General features: G+C 38.9%; 1 protein-coding gene across 1 annotated transcript in view; it reads right to left on the bottom strand.

The window, feature by feature from the left end:
• STX7 (syntaxin 7) overlaps positions 1-23839 on the bottom strand; it is a 49763-nt gene that overhangs the window by 14710 nt on the left and 11214 nt on the right. The window contains exon 3 of the mRNA XM_007456534.1: positions 1528-1597. Within this exon, the coding sequence (XP_007456596.1) occupies positions 1528-1597 (70 nt within the window). The remainder of the gene's footprint in view (positions 1-1527; positions 1598-23839) is intronic.

Here is a 23839-nt window from a genome sequence, read left to right as displayed (position 1 = left end):
AAAAAAAAAAAAAAAAAAAAAAAGCAGAGACATGAGTAATAATATGAATTTACTATTATTTAAGTTTGCTGTGGAAAAACAATAGCACTTCTCTGTAAAAAGAACAGAACAGAGTAAAAGAGGTAAATTATATAGCTATTTATATCTATCTTGTTAGCTAGCTTATAAAGTAAAAACTAAGATCTCTAACTAAAGAAATTAACACTAAAAAAAAGCCTGTATTAATGTGATGCTTTACAAGTCACAACATCAGTACTTCTCATATATATTATCTCTCATTTTAAACATGTATTGGTCACACTTAGGATCCTTTAAAATAATGAGATACTATGTAAAAATATGTTTTAGTATAGATATCTGTATTTGACTGATAAGGAAGAATTATACCCTACTTTTATATATTTACCAAGTGCCCTATCTTTAATATGCCTTTAAAAAATCTTTAGAAAAAGTAATATAATTAAAATTCTAAAAGAAGATTTTAATGTCTACATATTCAGAATCTCCACTATTAACCTTAGCAAAATATTATTAACTATTAAGAATTATGGTTTCTATTCCATTTTACTTTATTTTAATAAATGATGGTTTATTATTTAGATTTGGGGCACGTTTAGCTCCTTGATATCTATCCACTGCAGAAAAATGCAATACAAATTAGAAACAACTGCAAATTCCTCAAATTGTACTTCATAAAAATATGAATTACTATTACCTATCTCTTAATTTCTTCTTTGCAAATTTTTCCTTCTGTAGCTAATGTTTGGCATATCACTTATTACATATATATTACTTGAAATTTGTAGCTGTTAACAGTGCTGAACTAAGATTTAAGATTCAGGTTCAGAATAATGTTGGGCAAATCATCAAACCCCAGACAGACATGTTTTCCTTATAAGCAAAATGGAAATAGTTCTTTTAATCTATCTAGCTCACTCCAATTTTGTAAGGTTCAGATGAGAAAATGTGTAAAAACACTCTGTAAAATCTGTAACACCACGTAGTATTATTGCTGTTTTTCTAATAGCATGTTAATTTATTCAAATATGTACTAGATAACTTCATTACAACTTTTTTTTTTTAAACAGAGGCTAATGCTTTCTGAAATTCAAAGATGTAAACATGAACTTTTAGGGGCATAGTTCATATTGGATATGCATTGAATCTAAGTGAAATAAAAATCATCATATGGATTGTTAGCTATGGGAAGTGAATCACACAGATAGAGAAGCTCAGAGTACCGTTTTTCAAAGCCATCAAAAACAACCTATTAAAAGGTATAAAAAAGCTAACCAAACAAGTTCTGCTTTGATAGAGTAAGCCAGATCTTTAAAATAAAGAAAAACATCTGCCCACTCTGGACAGGAAAAAACCTACACAAAAGCTTAGTACAAATGAGGTAGCAGCAGAAAAACCTTATTAATTTTCCACTGTTTTCTCCAATAAACATAACACTACACACTATCAAAGGAACATAACAATAGGTGGGTTTTCCCATTTCCTTTTTGTTGTTTAATTAATACTTACAGCTGCTGCCTCAATTCAGGTGAATCTTGAGGTGTTCCAAGTTGATTCAGAGTCCTCTGTATTTCCGCAGCTATTATGATAGAAAATAAATGTGTAATTGTTACAAATGTTAGGGCAATAGAAATTAATACAAACAATAGGACAGTTAGAAAAAGACAGAAAAACAGAGATAAATATAGGAAGTATTAGTTGAGAAACAAAAAAGAAATGGTTTATTCAAATCTAATTAGTGACAATGGACTAATTTTCAAGATTAATTAAATTAATTAAAACTCAAGATTAGAGACAATGGATTTATTTTCAAGAGTTTTGTGTGGGGACCTTACCATGTGAAACGGCAATTATGAGCCAAAAATATTATCGTCTTCCCTATTCCATCAGAACATTTAGTACAATGGCACATGGACTTTCACGTAACTCTACCGGCATAAAAATTGTAAGGAAAATAATTGTTACAATTACATAGTTCACTGGGATATAAGGTGAATGAATTATAGTTAATAAATGAAGGGGGAATAACAAAATTAGAAAAATTATTTTTCAACTATGTAATAAGTGATTCAAGCAAAGATCAAAGGATGCTAAAACCATGGGGATACTCACATGACCTCAAATTATCATCACACAGATGTCACTACTTTGAGTTAACTTTATCGAAGATAAATCTGTTGCTTATAAAACAAATGATCAAATTTAGGACCACCAATGGTACAAACTAGCATTATGAGCCTCCTGACATAATGCAACAAGAAAGTCACAATATGACCTATGTATTTTTCTTGCCAAAATATTTAACCCAAATCTAATCATGAGAAAGAAATCAGACCAATCTAAATTATGGGATAATCTACAAAACAACTGGCCTGTACTTTTTAAAATGTCAATGTCAACAAAAAAAAAGTATGAAAGCAGGAAAGCTTTCTAAATTAAAGAACTAAAAAACACAGAACACTAAAACTGACTGGATTCTGAATCAGGGAAAAAAAAAAGATAAACCCACAAAAACTATAAAAAAGTTGTGCAGACAACTGGAAAAACCTGAATTTGAAGCTGGAGAGAGAGAGACTAAACAAAAGTTGAAAAATGTCAGCAACTGGTGAACCCAGGTAAAGGGTATATAAAAAATTCACTGTACTATACTTTTACTCTTCTGTAGGTTTTAAATATTTCATGCTAAGTTCACCACTCAGAAGTCTATGACCACTGTAATTAAAAAAAAAGGGGCTCTTTACAAAAGGGGAGGTCCTAGTTTTACGCATTTATATACACAAATAAAATGTCAAGTAGAAACAAGTTGAAAATCCATCTCAAAGTAAGCAACTTTCACACTTCCAAGAACTAGAGAAAAATGATTCAACCCACCCATTCTTTTCATTTAAAATAACCGTTTATTTATACAGTTTAAATGCTTTTAAATAGTCACTATTTATTTATGGGATCAAAGGAATGACTGTATTCTGAAACACAGGATAACTTTTTTTCACTGAGGATGATGTAATAAATATTGGTTTCAAGTCAAAGATGAAAAATATAAATACTGGAGAGGAATCATATAGCAACTGTTAACCATTCAGCTACCTACAAAGGAATTTCTTTTTGCAGTTCTTTTCGGTAACAGATTTTTCTTTTGTGAGGTGGAGGAATTTTGTTTGCTGTTTTATAACATGGCGGCTTCCAATTAGTCACATATTTCCTTCTTAACCTCAACAGATTTTCTTGGGCTACCTTATGGGGTTTAAAGCTTTTATTTTCAAAAAAAGTATGTTGATAAGACAAACTGATGCAGGCATTTATCACATATCTAGAGGGCTCTTGTCTTTTAAAAAAGGTCACAATAAGTGAAAAAAAAAATAGATGGCTCAATAAATGACACCAGGAAAACTGACTAACCACTTGGGGGTTAAAACAGAGAACTCTAGCTTACCTCATGAAGTAAAATAAATCTGTAATAAATTATTAACATAAGAAACTATTAAACTGCTACATAAAACTATAAAAATGTATTTATTACACAGTCTTATTTATGATCTTGGCATGAGGTATAAAATATTATCCAAGTATGATATAAAACTAAAAACCATGAAGGAAAATATATCAAACTGGCAAAATATACACAAAATTTTAAAATACTACATGAAAAATATGTATCTACATTACAAATATATATAAGTAACGTGTGTGTGTGTGTACACGGGAGAAAATACCTGCAGCATATAATGAGTAAAGGGGTTAATATCCCTAATATAGAAAAGAATCCTATAAACTGGAAATATAAAAATAGCTCAATGAAAAATGGGTAAAAGGTATCATCTTAAAATTATAACAAGCAAAAAAAATATGAGAAATTAAACTTCATTGATAATCAACACATATCAGATTGGTAAAAATCAAGAAGAATAAGCAGATGATAATATAATTACAAACAAAAGCCTTGAAAAAGGTAAAGACATAGGCAGGAGCAATGTCCATCATGTAGAAAGAATCAGAAATAACTGAGAAAAGGTCAGACAAGCCAGTACAAAAATCGGCCAGGAACAGGAACTTTAAAAATTGATAATATTCACTGAAAACATGAATAGCAAAAGAAAGATTGAAAAGAATATCAATCCTGGAAAGGATAAATAACTTTACTGTATGAACGCTATATAAAACTGTTCCGCCCTTAAAAAATTTAAGTAGACATGCTTCTGATAGGCCCAGTGGGAAGGAGCCTAAGTCTACCAAGTGGTTATTTCCCTGGTTTTTGTAAACAGATACACTCAGCAACCCATTTTCACCCTTTCTCCCTGAGTGAGGGCTTATATGCAAAGGAAGAGATAACCGGGAGCCCGTGAGGGCACAATACTCCAACAAAACAGAAAACCAGGAGCAACACCTATTCTTGTGTACTGCTCAGAAAGGCCTCCGAAGACCTGACAAGCTGAGCAGGGTGAAGCCTCCCCTATTCCCATATTCCCATTTAACTGGCCTGGCTGGAGGATGCAGAAGGCAAAGAGTTATGATGGCCAGCAAAAGCTTATTCAAATGGTGACTCCAACTGCAGTGCTCCTCAAAATGTGATCTATTTACTAGAACAGATCGTCACAATCTCTGGCACCCTGTATAAACCTGCTGATACTTGTATAAACCTGCTGATACGGTAAATACTTTTTGCTCTATCCTAAAAAGTAGAAAACACGAGAAGGAGTTTGTTTTCAACTGGATGGGATGGCGTAGAGCCTTCACAGTCTTATCTTAGGGTTATATATACTCTTTATCTCCGTATTACAAGTTAGGTGTCAAGGTTGTTGATCCTCTCCTCCAGTGGGACACTACGCTAGTCCAACACACTGCTTACATGTGCTTTTAGGATCTGAAAGGCACGAAGCAACATGCACTCTTAGATGCCTTGGAAGGATGGAAGTATGCCAGTAGATAGAAGATAAATTCCATGAAAATAGAGGACCCTGTTTCTTTGGTGAAGAATCTTGGTCCATTAATCCGTATGGATCACTGCATACTCCTGCAAAGTAAATGACAAATTGCTTTTCTTTGCAGTCTCAAATACAAATAGGGAAACAGTGCTTAGTGAGACTTTTTATGTGGCTCCAACCCATTTTACTGAATGCCCCCAAACGTTGCCAGCTCTGGCTTCAGCTCCGCAAAAGAAAAGGCTATCCAGCTAGTTCAAGTGTTGGTACAAGCAGCTCTACAACTTGGCTTTAATGACCCGGTTGATCCAATGGTAACTCAAGGGCCTGTGCAATTTCAGAGTTCTGTATAACACTAGTGGCAAGTCCCACTAGGAAGAAAAAAACCCACAGGAGTCCCTTAGAATCTTGGAGCAAGATCATGCTCTCTTTGGCAAACCAATGTTATCTTTTGAGGAACAGCTCTAGTTTTGCTACTAAGCCCTGGATAAAAAGTAAACAGTGGTATACTAGGTGACCCAGTGACCTGAGCTGCCTGCTATGTATTAGGTGTTATGTTACCTTGTTAGTTTATCTCTTTCTAGATTTTGCTCTATGTATGTTAACCAGCCTGCCCCTCACCCCAACTTCTACAGCACTTGTTCACTGGACTAATAAACCAGCAATGGTTTAGGAATAAAAACCACAGGTAGGCTCACCAACTGGACTTCCCCTTTCTCAGATTAGCAGGATTACTGGAAATGCCATGTACCAATTTGCAGCAACAGCATCAAAAGTAAATAAGTGATGTGGCGCCATCTATGGGGCTATGAGCCAGTCACCCAGTGGCAAGATGATGATACTCCTTCCCTCGTGGTGGAGGCGGAATTTTATACTCACTGAAACAGCAGTGCTATGGATTTTGTTATGCTTCTTCCACTGCCCTCCCGCCATGATTCTACCAGCTTCCTATCCATATATTAGGCACAATCATGGTATTCTACACACCAGTGCCTTTGATCAAGATATTCAATTTACAGGGAAAAAAAAATTAACAGAACTTCCAAGGACAATGGGATTCCTTGGTCTCCCAGTACTCCATTATCTGGAAGCTGCCGGACTTCCAGAATTTTTACTGGCCTTTTGAAGACCCAATTACGGTGTCATCTGAGAGAGTATCTTGGGAAGGTGAACTGCAGCCCCATGGGATCTTCACACTCTCAAAGAACCACCACTCCACGGTGCTGCTTCACCCACAACCAGAAAGAACACTCAGACTTAGGAACTAAGGGGCAAAAGTGAAGAGAAATAGTTCACATTTACACCTAATCACTCACTTGCAAATTTTCTTCCATCCCTTGAGGTGATTTACAGACAATATCCAAATAAGGAATATAATCACACCTCCATCTGGTAGAAGCAGAGGAGGAATGGACTGGAAATCACCCACTAGACCTGGCACTGGATGCAGGAAATAAACAGGCCTTGGTCCTACCCATCTGTAGAGATGGGAGAGGAGTTCAGGTTGTGAGTGAAAGCGGCACCATGTTAGACAGGGGCTTTTTAATTTTTTTGAGCTTAAGTATGCAAAAAGGGAAATATGTTCATTATCGGAAACAAAAGGTATGAACTATAATGGACGTTTATTTTTGGTCATCTGATACCCCAAATTCTTATTACATTGGCTCTTTTTGGTTTATAATACCATGACCACTGGGAAGCATCATTACAGAACCAGTCTTAGGGGAAAAAACTGGTTGTTAAACTAGTCTAAGAGTCTTTGAGCTTTGCTTACCTCCATTATGAGTAATGCAGGTGATTAATAGTCAGAGTCCTAGTAACAATCACAAAAAGAAAGGCCAGACTCATAAAACAAGCTACTTGTAATCAAAAGCTAGATTTACTTAGTGCTATTTAGGTTTCATAAATATTGAAGTTCTTCACAAGTCAAATGCTTTAGCTGACAACCTTCTTCTCACTCTGAAACAATAATTTTAATAACACAGTATCTCATAAATTGAACTTTCTTAGAAACGCAACCATTATGTTTTGCCTAACAGAGTGCATTAATGACTGCTAGATGTTTTTCATGAATACAAATGTAAGACAAGGCCCCTTACACTCAGGCAGCATGTAATCTAGAAAAGGAGAAAAAAAGGTGCATTATATAAATGTTATAATAATGGTTCAAGCAAGGACCTATAATATAGGCATTCAATTGAAGGACAATCCAAAAAGCCTTAACAGAGGTGGCATTTGTATTGTTTTTGAAGTAAGACACTAGACACTTTGTTTTGGAGATTCAAACCTCTAATACCATACTCAGACATAACTTGAAATGATCAGATTACCGACTGGTTCCCCCAACCACAAGGGTAAACTCCTTAAAGGCAAGAACTAGGTATCCATTGTTTATTACTGTATCTCTAGAACCCACCATATTGTTCACACTCAACGAGTATTTTTTAAACTGAACAACAAAAGAGCATTAGAAAGACTGAATCCTACGTAAGAAGTCATATGTATTTCTAAAACACAAGGCATATATAAGAAGAAAGCTAAGAAAGGTAGGTATGCTCCTTTATTACTCATTCATTAGACATGGTCTGGCCATCCACTATCCACCGGGCACAGTGAAGGGTTTCTGGACATCAACACTCATTTACTTGTATATCTTTACTTTGTATAGCTCTAAACTTGAGGATCAAGTAAACGTATCATCTGATCAGGTGATAAAGGGCCTACGGAAACATAAATTTGAAATTACTGAATCAAATTTAGGAGTACTATTATATGGCATTAGTTCAATTCTATTATATACATGAAGTTGAGAACCAAACAGAATAACTGATTTGTCCAAGAAACTATGGCTATTTAAGTAGAAGAGCTGGGATTAGAATATAGATTTCTTAGTTTCTAGAACAGTATTTTTCAATGTGCTAAAAGGGCTAAAAGTAAAAGGCTTTTAAAAAGATCATTTCATAATCCAGGTGTATGATAGTTGCCAAAGCAAACAAAGGAAAAATAAGTCTGTGCTAACTTGGAGTAACTTAATAGGAGTTGAGCTGAGATGCTTAGGTGTTGCAAGTAGTGTTCAAAGTACATTTCAAGTCCTACCAGTGGACCACAAGGATTCTTCCATCCTACTGAAGCTGATCAGGAAATAAACACCTGTCCTTTCTTCAGGTCTTATGAACTGGCAAGATTCCAGCGACATCAATTTACATATGACCAGTATTACCCTCTTACACCAGGGTCAGCCATTTATGACCTGTCGGGGCTTCCAGCCTAGTTTTGTACAGCCCTCCAGCTAAGAATGGTTTTTACATTTTGAAAGGGTTAACAAAAAACAAAACAACAGTGAATACACAAGAGACCATACGTGGGTAGCAAAGCCTAAAATGTTTACTATTTGGCTCTTTATAGTAAAAATTGGCCGATCCTTGTCCTAAACTAGTTAAAATTCCTAAAACTTTGTATTCACAAACTCAATTCAGTATGGTACTTGAGGGTACTAAGTACTCACTATGTTGTCTGTTTCACACAAAACTGAACAACGCTGCAAATCTTCCACTGATCATGCATGTATACTAGGTTGGATTTCTGCAATTTTCAGAAAGAATGTTACCAGTACATCATAGGTGCTGGCTTGTATGGGTTATTATTTTCAATTGCTGCTCTTCTCACATTAATTTAGAAACAATTATGGTTACTTTTTCATTGTATTGGATGAACATTTTTGTAGAGTAACTATGTCGTTACCAATCTATTATTTTATTACTATCCAGTTTTTGACTATCTCCTAGTTTTAGGATAGTGGTTCAGAGGATCTCTTGCCTTACTCAAGTTGACCATGTTCAAAAATGTTTAAGCAAAATTAGTTTAGAGAAAGAGAGAGAGAGATAAAAAAGAGGTTTCTAGGTAGATGACAAACAGGATGGTGATCTGGAAAAACTGATAATCATTCCTAGCTTCTTCCAGGTCATGTCTACTGGGTTTCATTTCATTACCTCGCCTGGAATACTGTGAATTTTTGAAGCAGTCATATTCATTTTTATTGGCATATGTCTAATTTGAAAGAAAAAAAACCCTGTGAAACATAAAAATTAAGGAACAAATTTTTTACATAAGCATAAACAGTTACTTGAAGAAAAATTCACCTGATACTGATAAACTGAGATAGGATTAAATCAAGATGCACCTCTACAACAATACAATGAACAAATTATTTTTGCATTATCTACAATCTGCAACTATTTGCACCATGACTTCTAGAGAGGTGACTTTACAGTATATATTACATTTTTCATGACGTAAAGATAACACTATTTCCTACACATCCAGAAAAGGTGCATTATTATTTCCACAAAACCCAAACCATCCCCTTTCTGGCTCTCCATTATTTTTAGTACCAAACACCCATTCTGTTCCATGTGAGTCTGCTGCCATCTAGTGGACGCTTCATAGCAAAGGGTATTTTTTTTCCCCTGTACAACTGTAGGCAACAGTTGGCATCAGGGGCTGTGTAATGTCACCACCTGTCAGAGTGCCCTGGGGACCAGGGAGGATTATGTCTGACCACTGAGAGTGGCTGGGCTTCCTGGGCCAGCCCTAACAGGCATGTGCGCCTTCAAAGAAATGTCTCCAAACAACGGAGAACAGAATACAACTGCTTGCTCTTTTAGCACAAAATATCTCTGTTGCTCAACCCAAAATAATTCACAGTTGAAACTGTCAATCGTAGAAAAGAAATAATGGTTATTAAAACCCTTGGACGAGTGGTTTTGAGATCCTGACTTGGTCTCACCCACATCACACTGAGGAAGAAGAAGTAGTGAAACACTGACCAGCAAGAAGCCTGGGAGCCAGACAGTCTCATTTGGAAATCTGACCTCACTTCTTGCTGGCTGCTGACCTTGGGCAACTGACCTCATCTTTCCAAGCTGTAACTGCCTCACCAGTCAAGCAGGGGGAGAATCACCTCTTCCTCAGTTATGATGAACTTCAACTGAGGACAATGTATGTAAGCACCTTGTACTGGAAACAGAAACAGTTCAATAAATGAGAGCAAACAGTATTAAGTGGCTTAATGTTTTTCTCCTGAAAGTCAGAAATGAACAGTAAGAATATTCTTATTAATATATATTAATGTGAACCGTGCTGTAGGAGGGTGTTGAAACTTAATAAACTCTGATATAGTTATGAGAATTGTAGAGATAATGATAAATATCCACTGACACAAGACAGTTATAACCCCTAATTAGGAGCGAACTCAGCTACCACCTGACAGTGACGTGTATACACACAAGTAAGAAACAACTAGGAAAAAACCCCAACTAAATATTCATAAAAACAAATTCTGTTTTAGACAACTCTTTCCTCACCTATCAAACACTCTACCTATTTTAAAGGGTGGGTTGAAATATTACAGACGATGATATATATAAAAACATTTTCAAAATGGCATAGATTTCTGTAAGAACACGAGATGCTATTACTGGTACGTTTACTATAATCAGAGTTAGAATCATTAGGTTGGGCTCATTACACAGTACAAGGTGCATAGGATAATGTATCATGAGAAAATATATCAGCTAGTTGAAAATAAGTTTCAACACAAAAAGGTTCTGAGAAAAATAATCAAGTGAACTAGGTCCAAGAAAAGTATATTATAATTCTAAAAAGCACATGTTAAGTAGAAAAACTCCTTAGAGAATCTGAAACAAAGCTACTAAAATAATTATGGGCTTTTTTCCAATAGGTTCTCTATCTCATGCTCTGTCTTGTGACCTGAATAGGGAGCTTATCTTCTCTGTGGGTAAAAGAACTGATGTGAACGGTGGGGAGGAAACTGAAGGATCTTCTAAAGGATGAGTCTTGAGCTGAGAAGCTCAAGGTGAAGCCTGTGCCTCGGGGCCAAGCCTGCTGGTTTACTGTGCCCTCCTTCCTGGCACTCCAACACTTGCAGGCAAGTCCTGCTTCCATGAAGCAATCTCCCATTTAGAACACATTTAATTTTAAATTTCTCATTGGTTTTCTTTCCAAATACTTAGAGGGAGAAAGGCACACAGGCTAACAAAGTAGAAATTTAGGGCATTTAAAAGCTACTGTAGACTAATAAAGAGTTAAATCTAAAGTCATGATTCTTAAAAATGAACAAAGTGCAAAAACAAGCCATTTGAAAACTGTATGTAAACAGTACTTCGGATTTCTAAGATGGCCAGAACACTGCAAGCTCTGTCTCAGCAAAGATGTTCAGTCCTAACATCTTATCATGTAGCCCTGCTCAGCTGACCTGCTCAGAGTCGAGAATCGGGAGTAACAGAGGCCAAGAGGAGGACGTGACCCCTTGAGTAAGTGATCTGTGTACTCAGCTAACACAGGGGGATTTGCCAGCGGGGCAGCCTTACTCCTTGCGGTTCTCCAGCCTTCCTGAGACCTCCTTGGCCCTCCTCACCTCCTGGATGAGTTTCCTTCCTGTCATCCACCGGATGGCCCGACAGTCTGCTCCAAAAGCAGCCTGAGCATTAGCCATGTGAGGAAGTTCACCTCCAGCTCATATGGCAGTGATTCCTCAAAATTTTTTATACTTTTTTTTTTTTTTTTTTTTTTTTTTTTTTTGCGGTACGCGCGCCTCTCACTGTTGTGGCCTCTCCCGTTGCGGAGCACAGGCTCCGGACACACAGGCTCAGCGGCCATGGCTCACGGGCCCAGCCAATCTGTGGCATGTGGGATCTTCCCGGACTGGGGCACAAACCCGTGTCCCCTGCATCGGCAGGAGGACTCTCAACCACTGCGCCACCAGGGAAGCTCTCTAATCAGTTTTATTTGCAAGACCCTGCTGCTCACATGTTTTTGCTAAAACACTGCAAATGGATTTCTGCTTCCTATAGGAACATGGTACAAGTTTTTTCCTGAATCTTCCCTCTTCTTCCCTCCTCAAGCCATACAGAACAGAGAGGCAGGAAAAAAGAAAATCCATGTAAGCTACATTTTCAGAGAAATTAAGACCACAAAAGAATTCTCAAAAATATGTACATGTGGCCAGAAGAAACAGAAAAGAGCAGATCGTGAGTGGGAAGCCATGGGGATGGGATAGGAAACAGGGGTGTTGCAGAGGAGAATAGGGGAGGCAGAGCGCCAAAATGTCACCAGCAAGTGTGTGCCACCAGGAGATGATGGTGATTCCCAAGGGGGACCGGGGCAGGGCTGACAGGAAGCAGACACTCTGCTGAGCGAGGTGGAGAGCAGAGGCTTGGACCATGCTCGGGGCCCCAGGCTGCTCATCTCTGAAAGTGCCACCTTTCCCTAAGAGGAAGGGGATGCCTTATGCACTGGGGAACCAATGGAGTGACGGGGGACGTCTGGACTGGAGGGGGAACTCTCCTACATCAGGCTAGGCTCTGTGAGGCAGAGGGGGAAAGAAACAGTGCCTCAGGGCAGTGCAGAGAGGAAGGAGCCTGAGGGCACAGCCTGGGCACCCTCTCCCTTCACAGCTGTCTCCTGCCAGGAAAAGCAAGCTCATTCCACTGAACAACAACCAAGAGAACAGAAAGAGCAGCCATGCAAAAGATTATATAAAACTGTGGAAAAGAACAGCAAAACTCGCTACAAAGAAAACGCAGCAGGAAAAAATGTTGCCACGGAAGTGGATAAGGGGAAAATTATAACCCAAAATAGCACCTTTTTTTTTTTTTTAACTCAGTGAGGCAATTGCAATTTTAAAGGAAAATCACAAAACAGCTCATAGACAAGATGGCCAGATAACAGGCAGCAGCGAAGCAGAAACTAGAGGAACTCAGGGAAGAAAAGAGAAAGACAAATTCAGAAATGAAGACTAAATGAAAGGAAAGATGAGACGCACAGAAAGCATGAGCCCTGTTAACAGTTGTTGCCATTCTGGGTGGCTCAGGCCACAGCCCTTGAATTGCTGATGGCTTTAGCTCCTAGCTCACTGTCACTGTCACATCCTCTCTCAACTCCTAGTGATTTCAATACCCATGCTGATAATCCTGCCACCATCCTGGCCTCATTTCTTTGCACGCTTTTTTCCAAATGATCTTGTCCTCCACCCTCCCGTAATCACACACTCCAAGATCTTACCAAATGCCTTCTCATTACCAGCAACCGTAACTCCTCCATAACCTTAGTTTCATACACACCACTGACAAATCACCACCTCCTGTATGTCTAGCTCTCTCCCACTGGCACCCTGACCCCAATGAGCCTCTGACGCCCCAGGACCTAGCATCCTTTGGTCCTGCCACTTTGCCACTTTCCCTCGTATGACCTCCCCTTCCCCCCATGTCTTCGCTTGCCTCCTGACCCAATTTAAACGCCACAGTCAGCTTAAATGTCATCATCTTCACCCTCTTGCTTATATCCCGTCAAGCCCCTCTCTCCACTTACCTTAACCACTTGACAAATCCAAAACTCTAGTTAAGACCAACACTGTGCTTCCTCTGTTATATGACTGTGCCATACGTCATTTAACCAAACCTCTGTTAATGGAGATTTTATCCTAAGCTTATAGGTTTAAAAGTTGGGGAACTTAACCATTTATGCTGTCTCTACAAACGAATCCTTCTGAGTTCTATTACACAGAAAGAAAATAAAGTGTAATGCTGACTAGATGAGAACATTCTCCTATCTATGTATCGACTTTCCATTTATTTACATGCTCAAAAGGCTGGTTCTACCCAGAGTAGAAGCCTGAGTTCTTACGATAGCCTGTAAGGCACCCCCCAGCGCCCCCCACCCAGCCCCTACTCTCCCCTCTCTGTGCTCTGCACACACTGACCCCTCCTCCACTCCTCCAACATCCAGGCAGGCTCCCACCTCAGGACCCCTGTACCTGCTATCCCCCCATCTAGAACATTTTTTCCCCAGATACTGAAGGGTGCATTCCCTTACTTCCTTTAAATACATATACAACTATCATCTCCTCAGTAAGGCCTATCCTGGCTCCCTGTGTATCCCATTTAGAAATGCAGTCCCCTCTCTAGGATACCAGATCCCCACTGTTATGTTTTTGTCAGGATGCTTCTCATAACACTTAACACCTCCTTCCAATACACTATTTACTTATTTATTTTCTGTCTGTCTTCTCTCACTAAAGGTACGTATTTTGCTTGTTTTATTCACTGAAATATCTCTGGCATCCAGACAGTGCCTAGCACATCACAGATGCTTAATACTTACGGTATGAATGAATGCACAGAAATGCACAATGATCTGGTACAATATAAAACATGATCCAAATGCATAGTGTTATGTGAATCAGACTGTCCTGGGTTCAAGTGCCAGCCTCTCCATAATAGTTATATGAACTTGAGCAAGTGACCTAACCACTTCAAACCTAAAATTTCTCATCTGACAGAGTTGGCTAGAAGATCAAATAACAATGTCCAAAAAACAGATTCAAAATACCAAATATGAGGCACGGAGTAAACAGTTAGCAAAGAGAGCAAAGATACTATAACCTACATACATATCTTCCAGAAGGAGATGTTCAGGAGATTTCTGAGCAAAGCAGGGTGTGCAGGCAACACTCCACAGCTGAAGTCACTGGATGCACGTGGGCCACGCTGCCCAGCTCTCCTCCCCCACCTCAGCGGAAAGGCAGCGCTCTGAGCACTGCCAAGTAAACAGGCCTTAGCTGGATTTTTAGCTAAAGGCTTCCACATTCCCCAGTAGAAAAATAATAATCCACAGGCTACGAGGGGATCTTGGTGATGTCTGCAGGCATTCTCTTGGGACGTTAAATGGGATGAAGAACAAACTATTCCAGAGAAGTTGGTGGCCATACTCAATATGAGTCATATGCTACCGCAACAATGGCTTCTTCAAATAATGATCATGATAATGACACTATAACAAGAAAGATGACTCGAGAAGGAAATGTCCCAAGACTTACAGAACACCATTTTGTATGACCGTTGGTTTCTTTCAAATCAATGAATATGCAAACCAATTAATAACTGCTTTAAGAAAACACCCAGACTGGAGTAAGTATAAAAGGCAATATACTCTTTAATGAAAAATATTGCTTATTAATTGGTGAAAAAACAACAAAAAAGTGTCAAAGAGATGAGGATAAGAACTGTGAAAACCATTCCAGGAAACCAAAACTAAACAGCCCAGTCTAAGTTTTGTTGTCCTGCTCTCACACCAGCATTGAGCCAACTAAACTGTACGCACAGGCAGCATCACAGGGCAGCTGAGCAGCAGTTACACAACTGACCACGAACTTTATTTAATAAGACAAGCCACTCTGTAATACAATTACTGAGCACATTGAATATATTTATAGTGGAAAAATCTAATAAGTTAAATTAATTTTTAAATAAGCGTCTGGAACATATATATGAAAAATTTTATGGTATAATCAGCACCACATTTTATTTATACAGAACTCAGAGGAAGGATTCATTTGGGAGGCAGCATAAACGGTAAGCTCCTCAACTTTTTTTTTTTTTTTTGCGGTACGCAGGCCTCTCACTGTTGTGGTCTCTCTCGTTGTGGAGGCCAGGCTCCGGACGCGCAGGCTCAGCGGCCATGGCTCACGGGCCCAGCCGCCCCGCGGCATATGGGATCTTCCCGGACCGGGGCACCAACCCGTGTCCCTGCATCGGCAGGTGGACTCTCAACCACTGCGCTACCAGGGAAGCCTGTTCCTCAACTTTTAAACATATAATTTTAGGATAAAATGTCCATTAACAGAGGTTTGACTTCTGAGCAGTTTCTCAGAGCTATCTGAAATGCTGTCTCCTGGGCTACAGTCCTCATTTTGCCCCAAATAAAACTTAACTCACAACTAAAAAACAAACCAAAAAAAAAACACAGATGTTTGGCAAATTCATATAATAACAAATTATGCAAGCAACATAGAAGAGAAAAAAGCAAGGCAGCAAAAAAAAAAAAAAAAAAAAAAAAAAAAAAAAAAAAAGTACAGTATTATCCTATTTTCATTAAAAAAGAAAGAAGGTAATTATGTATAAATATTTCTGGAATCATTTATATTTATTACTAAAGAAAAGAGTATGCAAGTTGACTTTAATGCTGTTTTCCTCAGGTTGCCATTGAGGAGAAGCACTCTGACAAGTAAGTGATTTTGGTAGATAAGTGCTGAAAAAACAACTGATGTCACACTGTCAGTCCTGACTTATCTTTAGGATCATTATCAGTAGTCGCTTCAAATAGAAGCAAATCTTATAATTAATGCATGTTAATAAAGGTATTTCTATATTATTATGCATTAACTATTCTTCTTAATGTGCTATTTAGTAAATGAAAACATCTTTCGGAATCTTGAGTTTTTCATAAAAGTCAAAAGAAGTTAAAATAAATACCTCTTCTTCCATTCTGTATCAAGCGATCAATAATATCCTCCTAAGCACAGTAGTGCACATTACTTTTGAAATACAATTAGTTACAACAAACTGTAGAATCTCGGGGTTCAAAAGCAAAATTCACCATTATCTGGGTTTCCCATAACTTTAAATCCCAGTGCATCATGCCAAGGAATGCAGGGCTGTGTTTAGTTTGTGAGGTCTGCCATAACAAAATACCACAGACTAGTAGCTTAAACAAGAGAATTCTATTTTCTCACAGTTCTGGGTGGAGGCTGGAAGTCTAAGGTCAAGGTGCCAGTGGGGCTGGCTTCTCCTGAGGCTTCTCCTTGGCTTACAGATGGCCTCCTTCCCACTGTGTCCTCATGTGGCCTTTTCTCTGTGCCTGGGCATCCCTGGTGTCTCTCCTCTTCTTATAAGGACACCAGTCATACTGGATTAGGGCCCCACTCTTATGACCTCACTTAACCTTAATTTCCTCTATAAAGGCCCTATCTCCAAATTCAGTCACACTGGGGGTTGGGACTTCAACAATACGAATTTTGGGGGGACGAAATTCAGTCCGTAACAAGGACCCTGACAGTGCTTATGTGAGAGGAAGGTTAAAAAACAGTACTAATGAGTAAAAAGATACCTGTTAAGTATGTCTGACCTAAGCTCAAACACCTGTATGAATGAGTAACTTGTACCAGTCCACAGCATCCTTGGAAAGCCCTGCTGGAAGGACCACTCATATTTGCTGCAACTTCTTTCTACTCATCTCTTAACTGCCCTCCTTAATATCATACAGAAGGAAGGGTGACCCTCTTCCACCTGACACCCCTTCAATTATCTGAAGCAGCAATCCCAGCCCCCCTAGAAGTGTTCCTAGTACTTCCAAATGCTGCGTGTATCAATGTATCATAGTGTGATTTCTGTACCCTTCTCATTCCCCTCTCTCTTTCCATTATTCACATTCAACAACTGCTTCTTTTTCAGAACTGGGCTCACAGAAAGGTAGAAAGGTAATGTGCCTTTCCTTTAAGATTTTTCTTCTTTTTTTCCCCCATGTCATCCTTCTGCAGAGGCTATGCTAATCGTCTGTGTATTGTTCCATTTTTCGTATATGTGCTGCTGAAGCGAGCACTAAGATTTCTTTATATAACTTGTTTCTTCCTCATTCAGGTGATTTTACATTGCAGTCAGGATTTCTGAGAGCTTCCCATCTTCTCAAACCATGTTCCTTCCCTCCAGTGTCACATCTTGGAATCACAACATTCTCTTTTCTGAAATTTTCTATTCTATCCTTTCTGTTCTATCCTTCATCATCCAATAAATCCTTACTAGCACCTGTATGCAAAACTCTTGAGGGATATAATTCTGCATAAAGGTACGATCCCCAGCCACAGAAGAGATTACAGACCCTGGTAGTTAAGGAAAAAAAATGCTGGCACTTAAAAAAAATTATAAAGATGAAATACAAAAGAATTCACAAGCCAGCATCTCATTACCAAATGAGTGAGGGGAGATTGCTGCCATAAGGTCAAAGGAAAGAAAAGAAATAAACTTATAATGGTTACTACATGCAAGGCACACTTATCCCTACTTGTTGAAAATAGATAAATGTAGTTTAGATACATTGGGTAACCTACTTGAGGTCATTCACTCCAATTTTATTAAGGGCTGACTCATGGCGAGGCACTGTTCTTACAATACAGAGCTGTGAACAAGGTATATTAAGCCCTTTCTCTTCAGGAGCCGCCATTCTAGTAGGGAATGCAGAAAATAAGTAGGCAAATGTGGTAGTTTAATTTACTGTTCAAAGGCATTACAAAAACAAACAGGTTGGGCTTCCCTGGTGGTGCAGTGGTTGAGAGTCCGCCTGCCGATGCAGGGGACACGAGTTCGTGCCCCGGTCTGGGAAGATCCCACATGCTGCGGAGCGGCTGGGCCCGTGAGCCATGGCCGCTGAGCCTGAGCGTCTGGAGCCTGTGCTCCGCAACGGGAGAGGCCACAACACTGAGAGGCCTGCATACCGCAAAAAACAAACAAACAAACAAACAAACAAAAAACTGGTTAATGAGAAAAAGAATGAGTGGAGGAACAAAAATGATAGGTCAGGGAAAACATCTCTAAGGATGTGACCTCTGGGCTAAGACCTAAAAGCCAAGGAGTAGCCAACTGTGTGAAGATTCAGGAAGATGTCTGAAGCAGAGGAAAAGTAAGTGCAAAGGCCCTGAGGTAAGAAGGAGCTCAACTGTTCAAGCGGCAGAAAGGCAGCCAACGTGGCTGAAATCTGAAATCTTGCAGCTGCAAAGGGGAGAGTGGTAGGAGTTGGCAAATGGGGGCAGGATCAGATCTGGAGGGTGCTGTGAGGCATGGTGGGGATTTACATCAGATTGTGAGTGCCACAGGAATCACTGCAGAGTTTCCAGCTGTGAGATGGCATGGTCTGACTGATTGTTCACCTGGGCTATAGTATGGAGAATAGACTATAGACAGGCAGGAATGGAAGCAGGGAGAACATTTCGGAGGCTACAGTCATGCCGAGAAGAAAGAGCAGCAGCTGGGACCTGGGTGGTGACAGCAGAGATGGAGAGAAATGGACACATTTTGCAGGGAGAACCAATAGGGTGTACACTTAGGTTGCAAATGGGGAGCAAAGACACACAGTACTAGGGATTGGGGTTGTAACCAACGGTAAGAAAATTCATGTTCAGGACAGAGGCCTGTAGATGGTTCACATATAGGAGCAGTGAGGGCCAGAGCTCCCTGGAGCATATTTTAAAGTTTTAGTTCATAAAACAAACAGAAAATGTTCACTCACATTCAGTCATAAACAGCACTCATGTTCAGTCATGTAGGAAAAATCACCAGAGAGAAGAAAGGATGGTTGTTCTCTGTTCAAATTCCCTTGCATATGACATTAATTTCCACTCCTAGCTCTGTTCTATGTCAACGCCTTAGGCATGAAGAGAAGCACAACAATGAAATGAAAGCTACTGAAGCTTTTCTCCTCAAGGGGAAAAATTCAACCAGGTATTTTCAGGCGTGTGACGTCAGAAGTAGATATAACAAAGGGCATTTCAGGGGAGGGAGGAGAGGAGGGAGAGAGCACACGCTTCAACTCCCTTCCCTCTGCACACTGCCTTCCTGTCCACCAGCGCGCCCCAGCAAACAAAAGGTAACACCTCCAATTCCTGGGCAAATACACAGTGCCAGTCAAGGCATTAACTCCTCAGGACTGGAGTTCTTTTTTTAAAGAAAATTTGCCCTGGCAACCAAAAAGGAGAACTCAATGATACTAGCTTCCCTTTTCTGCAGTCATGTGTTAAGGTGCAAAACTAGTGTCCCTTTCACCAGACTGTAGTTAAAAGAACTGCATTCATTCTCAAAAGTATAACAACAAAAGGGCTCAAGCTTTTGTAGAGATTTTATTTTTCTTCTCAAAGTCCTAAGGACCTTACAGGGACAAGAGCCAAGCACTGATCCTGCCTAATAAACAATAAAAGGACGCACACAGAATGAGAAGCTAACTGCAACACAGAGAAACCAGTAATATTTATTTCAAATCTAAACAAGTCTGTGTTGGACCAACAACTTTAATCTACAGGAGATAAACGATAAAAAATAAAACAATTAAGATTCAACACAGACCTTTTTCAGTCACCTTCTCTTAACCTTTATAACATGGGCTTAAGTTCACACATTTTATGCCCCCCTAAAAAGTTCTGACTTCTCAAATCTTCCGGAACACACACACAAGCATATATGACATCTCATGCATATCTCTGCTAAAAAGCAGAAAACTTCTGCACTTACACATTCCGCTGAGTATATTTTATAAAGTGACCAATGGCTCTACTGGGTTCATTTTCCAAAGCCTAGCTTTTAGCCACTCTCTATCTTCCTTTTTTATTCTTTTTTTAAAATAAATTTTATTTAATTATTTATTTTGGCTGCATTGGGTCTTCGCTGCTGCACACGGGCTTTCTCTAGTTGCTGCGAGCGGAAGCTACTCTTCGTTGCAGTGCATGGGCTTCTCATTGCGGTGACTTCTCTTGCTGGGGAGCACAGGCTCTAGGCGCACGGGCTTCAGCAGTTAAGGCATGCGGGCTCAGTAGATGTGGCTCGTGGGCTCTAGAGCACAGGCTCAGTAGTTGTGGCGCACGAGCTTAGTTGCTCCATGGCACGTGGGATCTTCCCAGATCAGGGCTCGAACCCGTGTCCCCTGCATTGGCAGGCAGATTCTTAACCACTGCGCCACCAAGGAAGCCCTCTTTTACATTATTCTTTAAACCAATATTCAAATGCCAGAGTTCTCATTAGCACTGGTAAGATTTACTATAATATGTACGTATGGGAAAATTTTATCTCAACGACTGTGTTTCATGGTCAGCTGTGGTTATTTCTATCTATCAATTTCCTGCAATTCATAACTTAGTTACTTCTGACATGATTCACTCCAGAATCCCTTGTGACCGCAACTCTCCCACCTCCTAATACTTAGATATGTAACTCTTAGTGGAACTCCACTTGTGGCTAACTTGTGAATGACTGTTTCCATTACGGGAGTTTAAAAGCATGCATGATGGGTCCAGATATGGCAACTGGTTTCTTAATAACAAAGAGAATAATCCTGCATATGTCAGAAGAGCTTTCAGGATTTTTTACAACTTTAACTTGGTTAAAATTATAGCCTGTTAAAGTTGGTACAGACCATAATCTGGCCCACAGAAAAAATACATAAGAAAATCATGTCTTGGAAGGTAAAACAACTTACTCAGGCCACACTGCTGTTGGATGTGATTTCGGGAAACGAGCAAGCACGCACATACAGCTTGCCTAATTAGAAACTTTTCCTATTGGCCCATTGATTTTCTTAGCTCAGCTACATTCTGAAAGTCTGATTCTAATCAGGGAATTGCAATATACATCACAGTGGGACACACTGAAATTTAAGACTATAAATGCCAAATGTTGGCAAGGATTTGGAGCAACACAAACTCTGATATCCTGGCTGGTGGGAGTACAATCTGGAACCACTACTTTAGGTAACTGTTTACCTGTATCTACTACAACTGAACATACACATATCCTATGACCCAGCAACCCAATTCCTAGACACACATATGAAATAAAAGAACACACAAGAATGTTCAGCATTGTCCATAAAAGCAAAAAACAAAACCAAACAGGCGCAGTGGTTGAGAGTCCGCCTGCCGATGCAGGGGATACGGGTTCGTGCCCCGGTCTGGGAGGATCCCACATGCCGCGTAGCGGCTGGGCCCGTGAGCCGCGTAGCGGCTGGGCCTGTGAGCCGTGGCCGCTGAGCTTGCGCGTCCGGCAACGGGAAAGGCCACGACAGTGAGAGGCCCACATATCGCAAAAAAAAAAAAAAAAACAAAAAAAAAAACAAAACCAAACAAAGCAAAAATACAGAAACACTCCAAATGTCCACCAACTGTAGAAAGAATAACTAGATGTGGTATACTCGAAAACAGTAATGAAAACAAATGACTGACAGTCACCTGCAACAACACAGATGAACTGCACAAACCTAATGGGAGAAAGAACTTCAATATAAAACATATTTCTTGATTCCATTAGATAAAGTTAAAAACTAGGAACATTAATCAATGACATGAGAAGTCGGGACACTGGTTACATCTGGAGAGTATGGAGGGGGCTCTAAGCATGAGAAGGGCTTCAGGGGACTGGTAATATTCTATTTCCTGACATGTATGGTGGTGTAACATAACTCATTGAGCTATATACTAATAATTGGTATACAACTCAATATATATAATATGCTTCTATTTTTTTAAAAGTTAAAAAAAACCCAATGTTTAATTATGTGATGGATTTCAATATATTTATCCGCTTCTTTCAAAAACACGAGTTCTTTCTGTGTGTTCCGTGTGTCCCGAATCCATTTTTCTGTACTGTGTGTGTCTGTTCCAGGATGAAGGGCCCCTGTGAAATACCCTACTCTGGTTCACCTCATATAATAGGCTCAGCATTTTCAACCCACAGAGGCTTGCTTTTCCTTGTCCTATATGTCACAGGTAGGAGCCTTTCTCAAAAAAAAAATACAGACGGATGTTAAAGGGTAAATGAAGGGGATATGGGGATATATGTATACATAAAGCTGATTCACTTTGTTATACAGCAGAAACCAACACAACGTTCTAAAGCAATTATACTCCAGTAAAGATGTTAAATTAAAAAAAAGGTAAATGAGTGTATATCTCCTTTCCACGTACTGCTAATGAAAATGGTACTTTAAAAAAAAAAACCTTGAGAACTAAATCTGAAGTTTGAGAACTAAATCTAAGCATGTCTTTGATGCACTATGATCTTCTAGACCTTGGATAACAATCAGTTTTATTTAGATGTCGACTCTAGTCTATTGGGAATGGTTGCCTGGAGCACTGGGTTGAGAAAGATTTAATGATGTGTTAGGGCCAGTGACAGAGAATACCGTCAACACCAGGGCAAAGGATGGAGCACAGACACCTTGCTGACTCAGAGTCAACAGAACACTTTCTCCCCTAGGATAAAAGTAGTTTCTTAACTGTTTTAAATGCTCCACAGAGAAATCTCTAATAAAGTTCTAATTTATAACATCTGTTTATTACTTATACTTAGAAAGTGATATTATTTAATATAATTTTACTTCTAATATATTTTACATTTATGTATTTATAGTATTTAAATATTTTATGTTTAATATAAATTACATTATTGTAATGTGGTTTAAATACTTCACAAGTAAAGCAAATCAATAAGACTATAGGTTATTTTTTTTAACAAAAAGTAGTTTAACAGGAAAACAAAACCACTTAAGTTTAAAAACATTTTGTTTCATCTATCCTACTCTTTGCAAAACAGAACTGCCAGAATACTATTTTAAAAACTCACAAAATTCCAGTCTTACTAAATGTTATTCTTGGGTTCCTCCAAGAATCAAAAATCTTTTGATAGCTATTTTGGGTATAAATTAAACCATACAACTCAATATTTCACAAGTTTTTGTTGATCTTAATCAAAGCTAAAATGAAAATAAACTTTTCCCACTGCAGTACTCAGGAAGACTTTAGCTTTAGTTGAACAGATGCACATATTCTAAGTCTAAGGGGATTACCTTACTTACAGCACTTTCTCTTTAGATTTCTTTTGTAAAATTAAATAATTTGTACTGACACAAATTCAAAAGATGCAAATGCAGTGTGAAGAGAAGCACCTAATGTGGTGCAAAGTACCATCTTATTCAATCACATCCAGTATTATTAGCATTACCAGATGTAGAAAAAAGTGAACTGAAATTTCACACTTCTCCCTTTCACTTCCACGTGATTTCTGCATAGCCCTTATCAGTAATGCACACTGGATGGTAGGTTAGATTTTTAGCAATAACTTGCTCTACCGAAATCTAAACTTCCCATGATTTAAACATTGAATCTTAGAATTAAAAATATACACCGTGATGACTGGTTTCACTAAATTCATGAACCCAAACCTCAAATGAGTAATCAAACTGCCACACAACACTTCTCTGATTCTCTGCTTCCCTGGTACATCCATTCTCTC

Source organism: Lipotes vexillifer, unplaced genomic scaffold (genome assembly GCF_000442215.2).
Source record: "Lipotes vexillifer unplaced genomic scaffold, Lipotes_vexillifer_v1.1 scaffold438, whole genome shotgun sequence".
Classification (NCBI taxonomy): domain Eukaryota; kingdom Metazoa; phylum Chordata; class Mammalia; order Artiodactyla; family Lipotidae; genus Lipotes; species Lipotes vexillifer.
The sequence above is the reverse complement of the archived record's forward strand: the minus strand, read 5'-3'. Positions and strand labels throughout refer to the sequence as shown.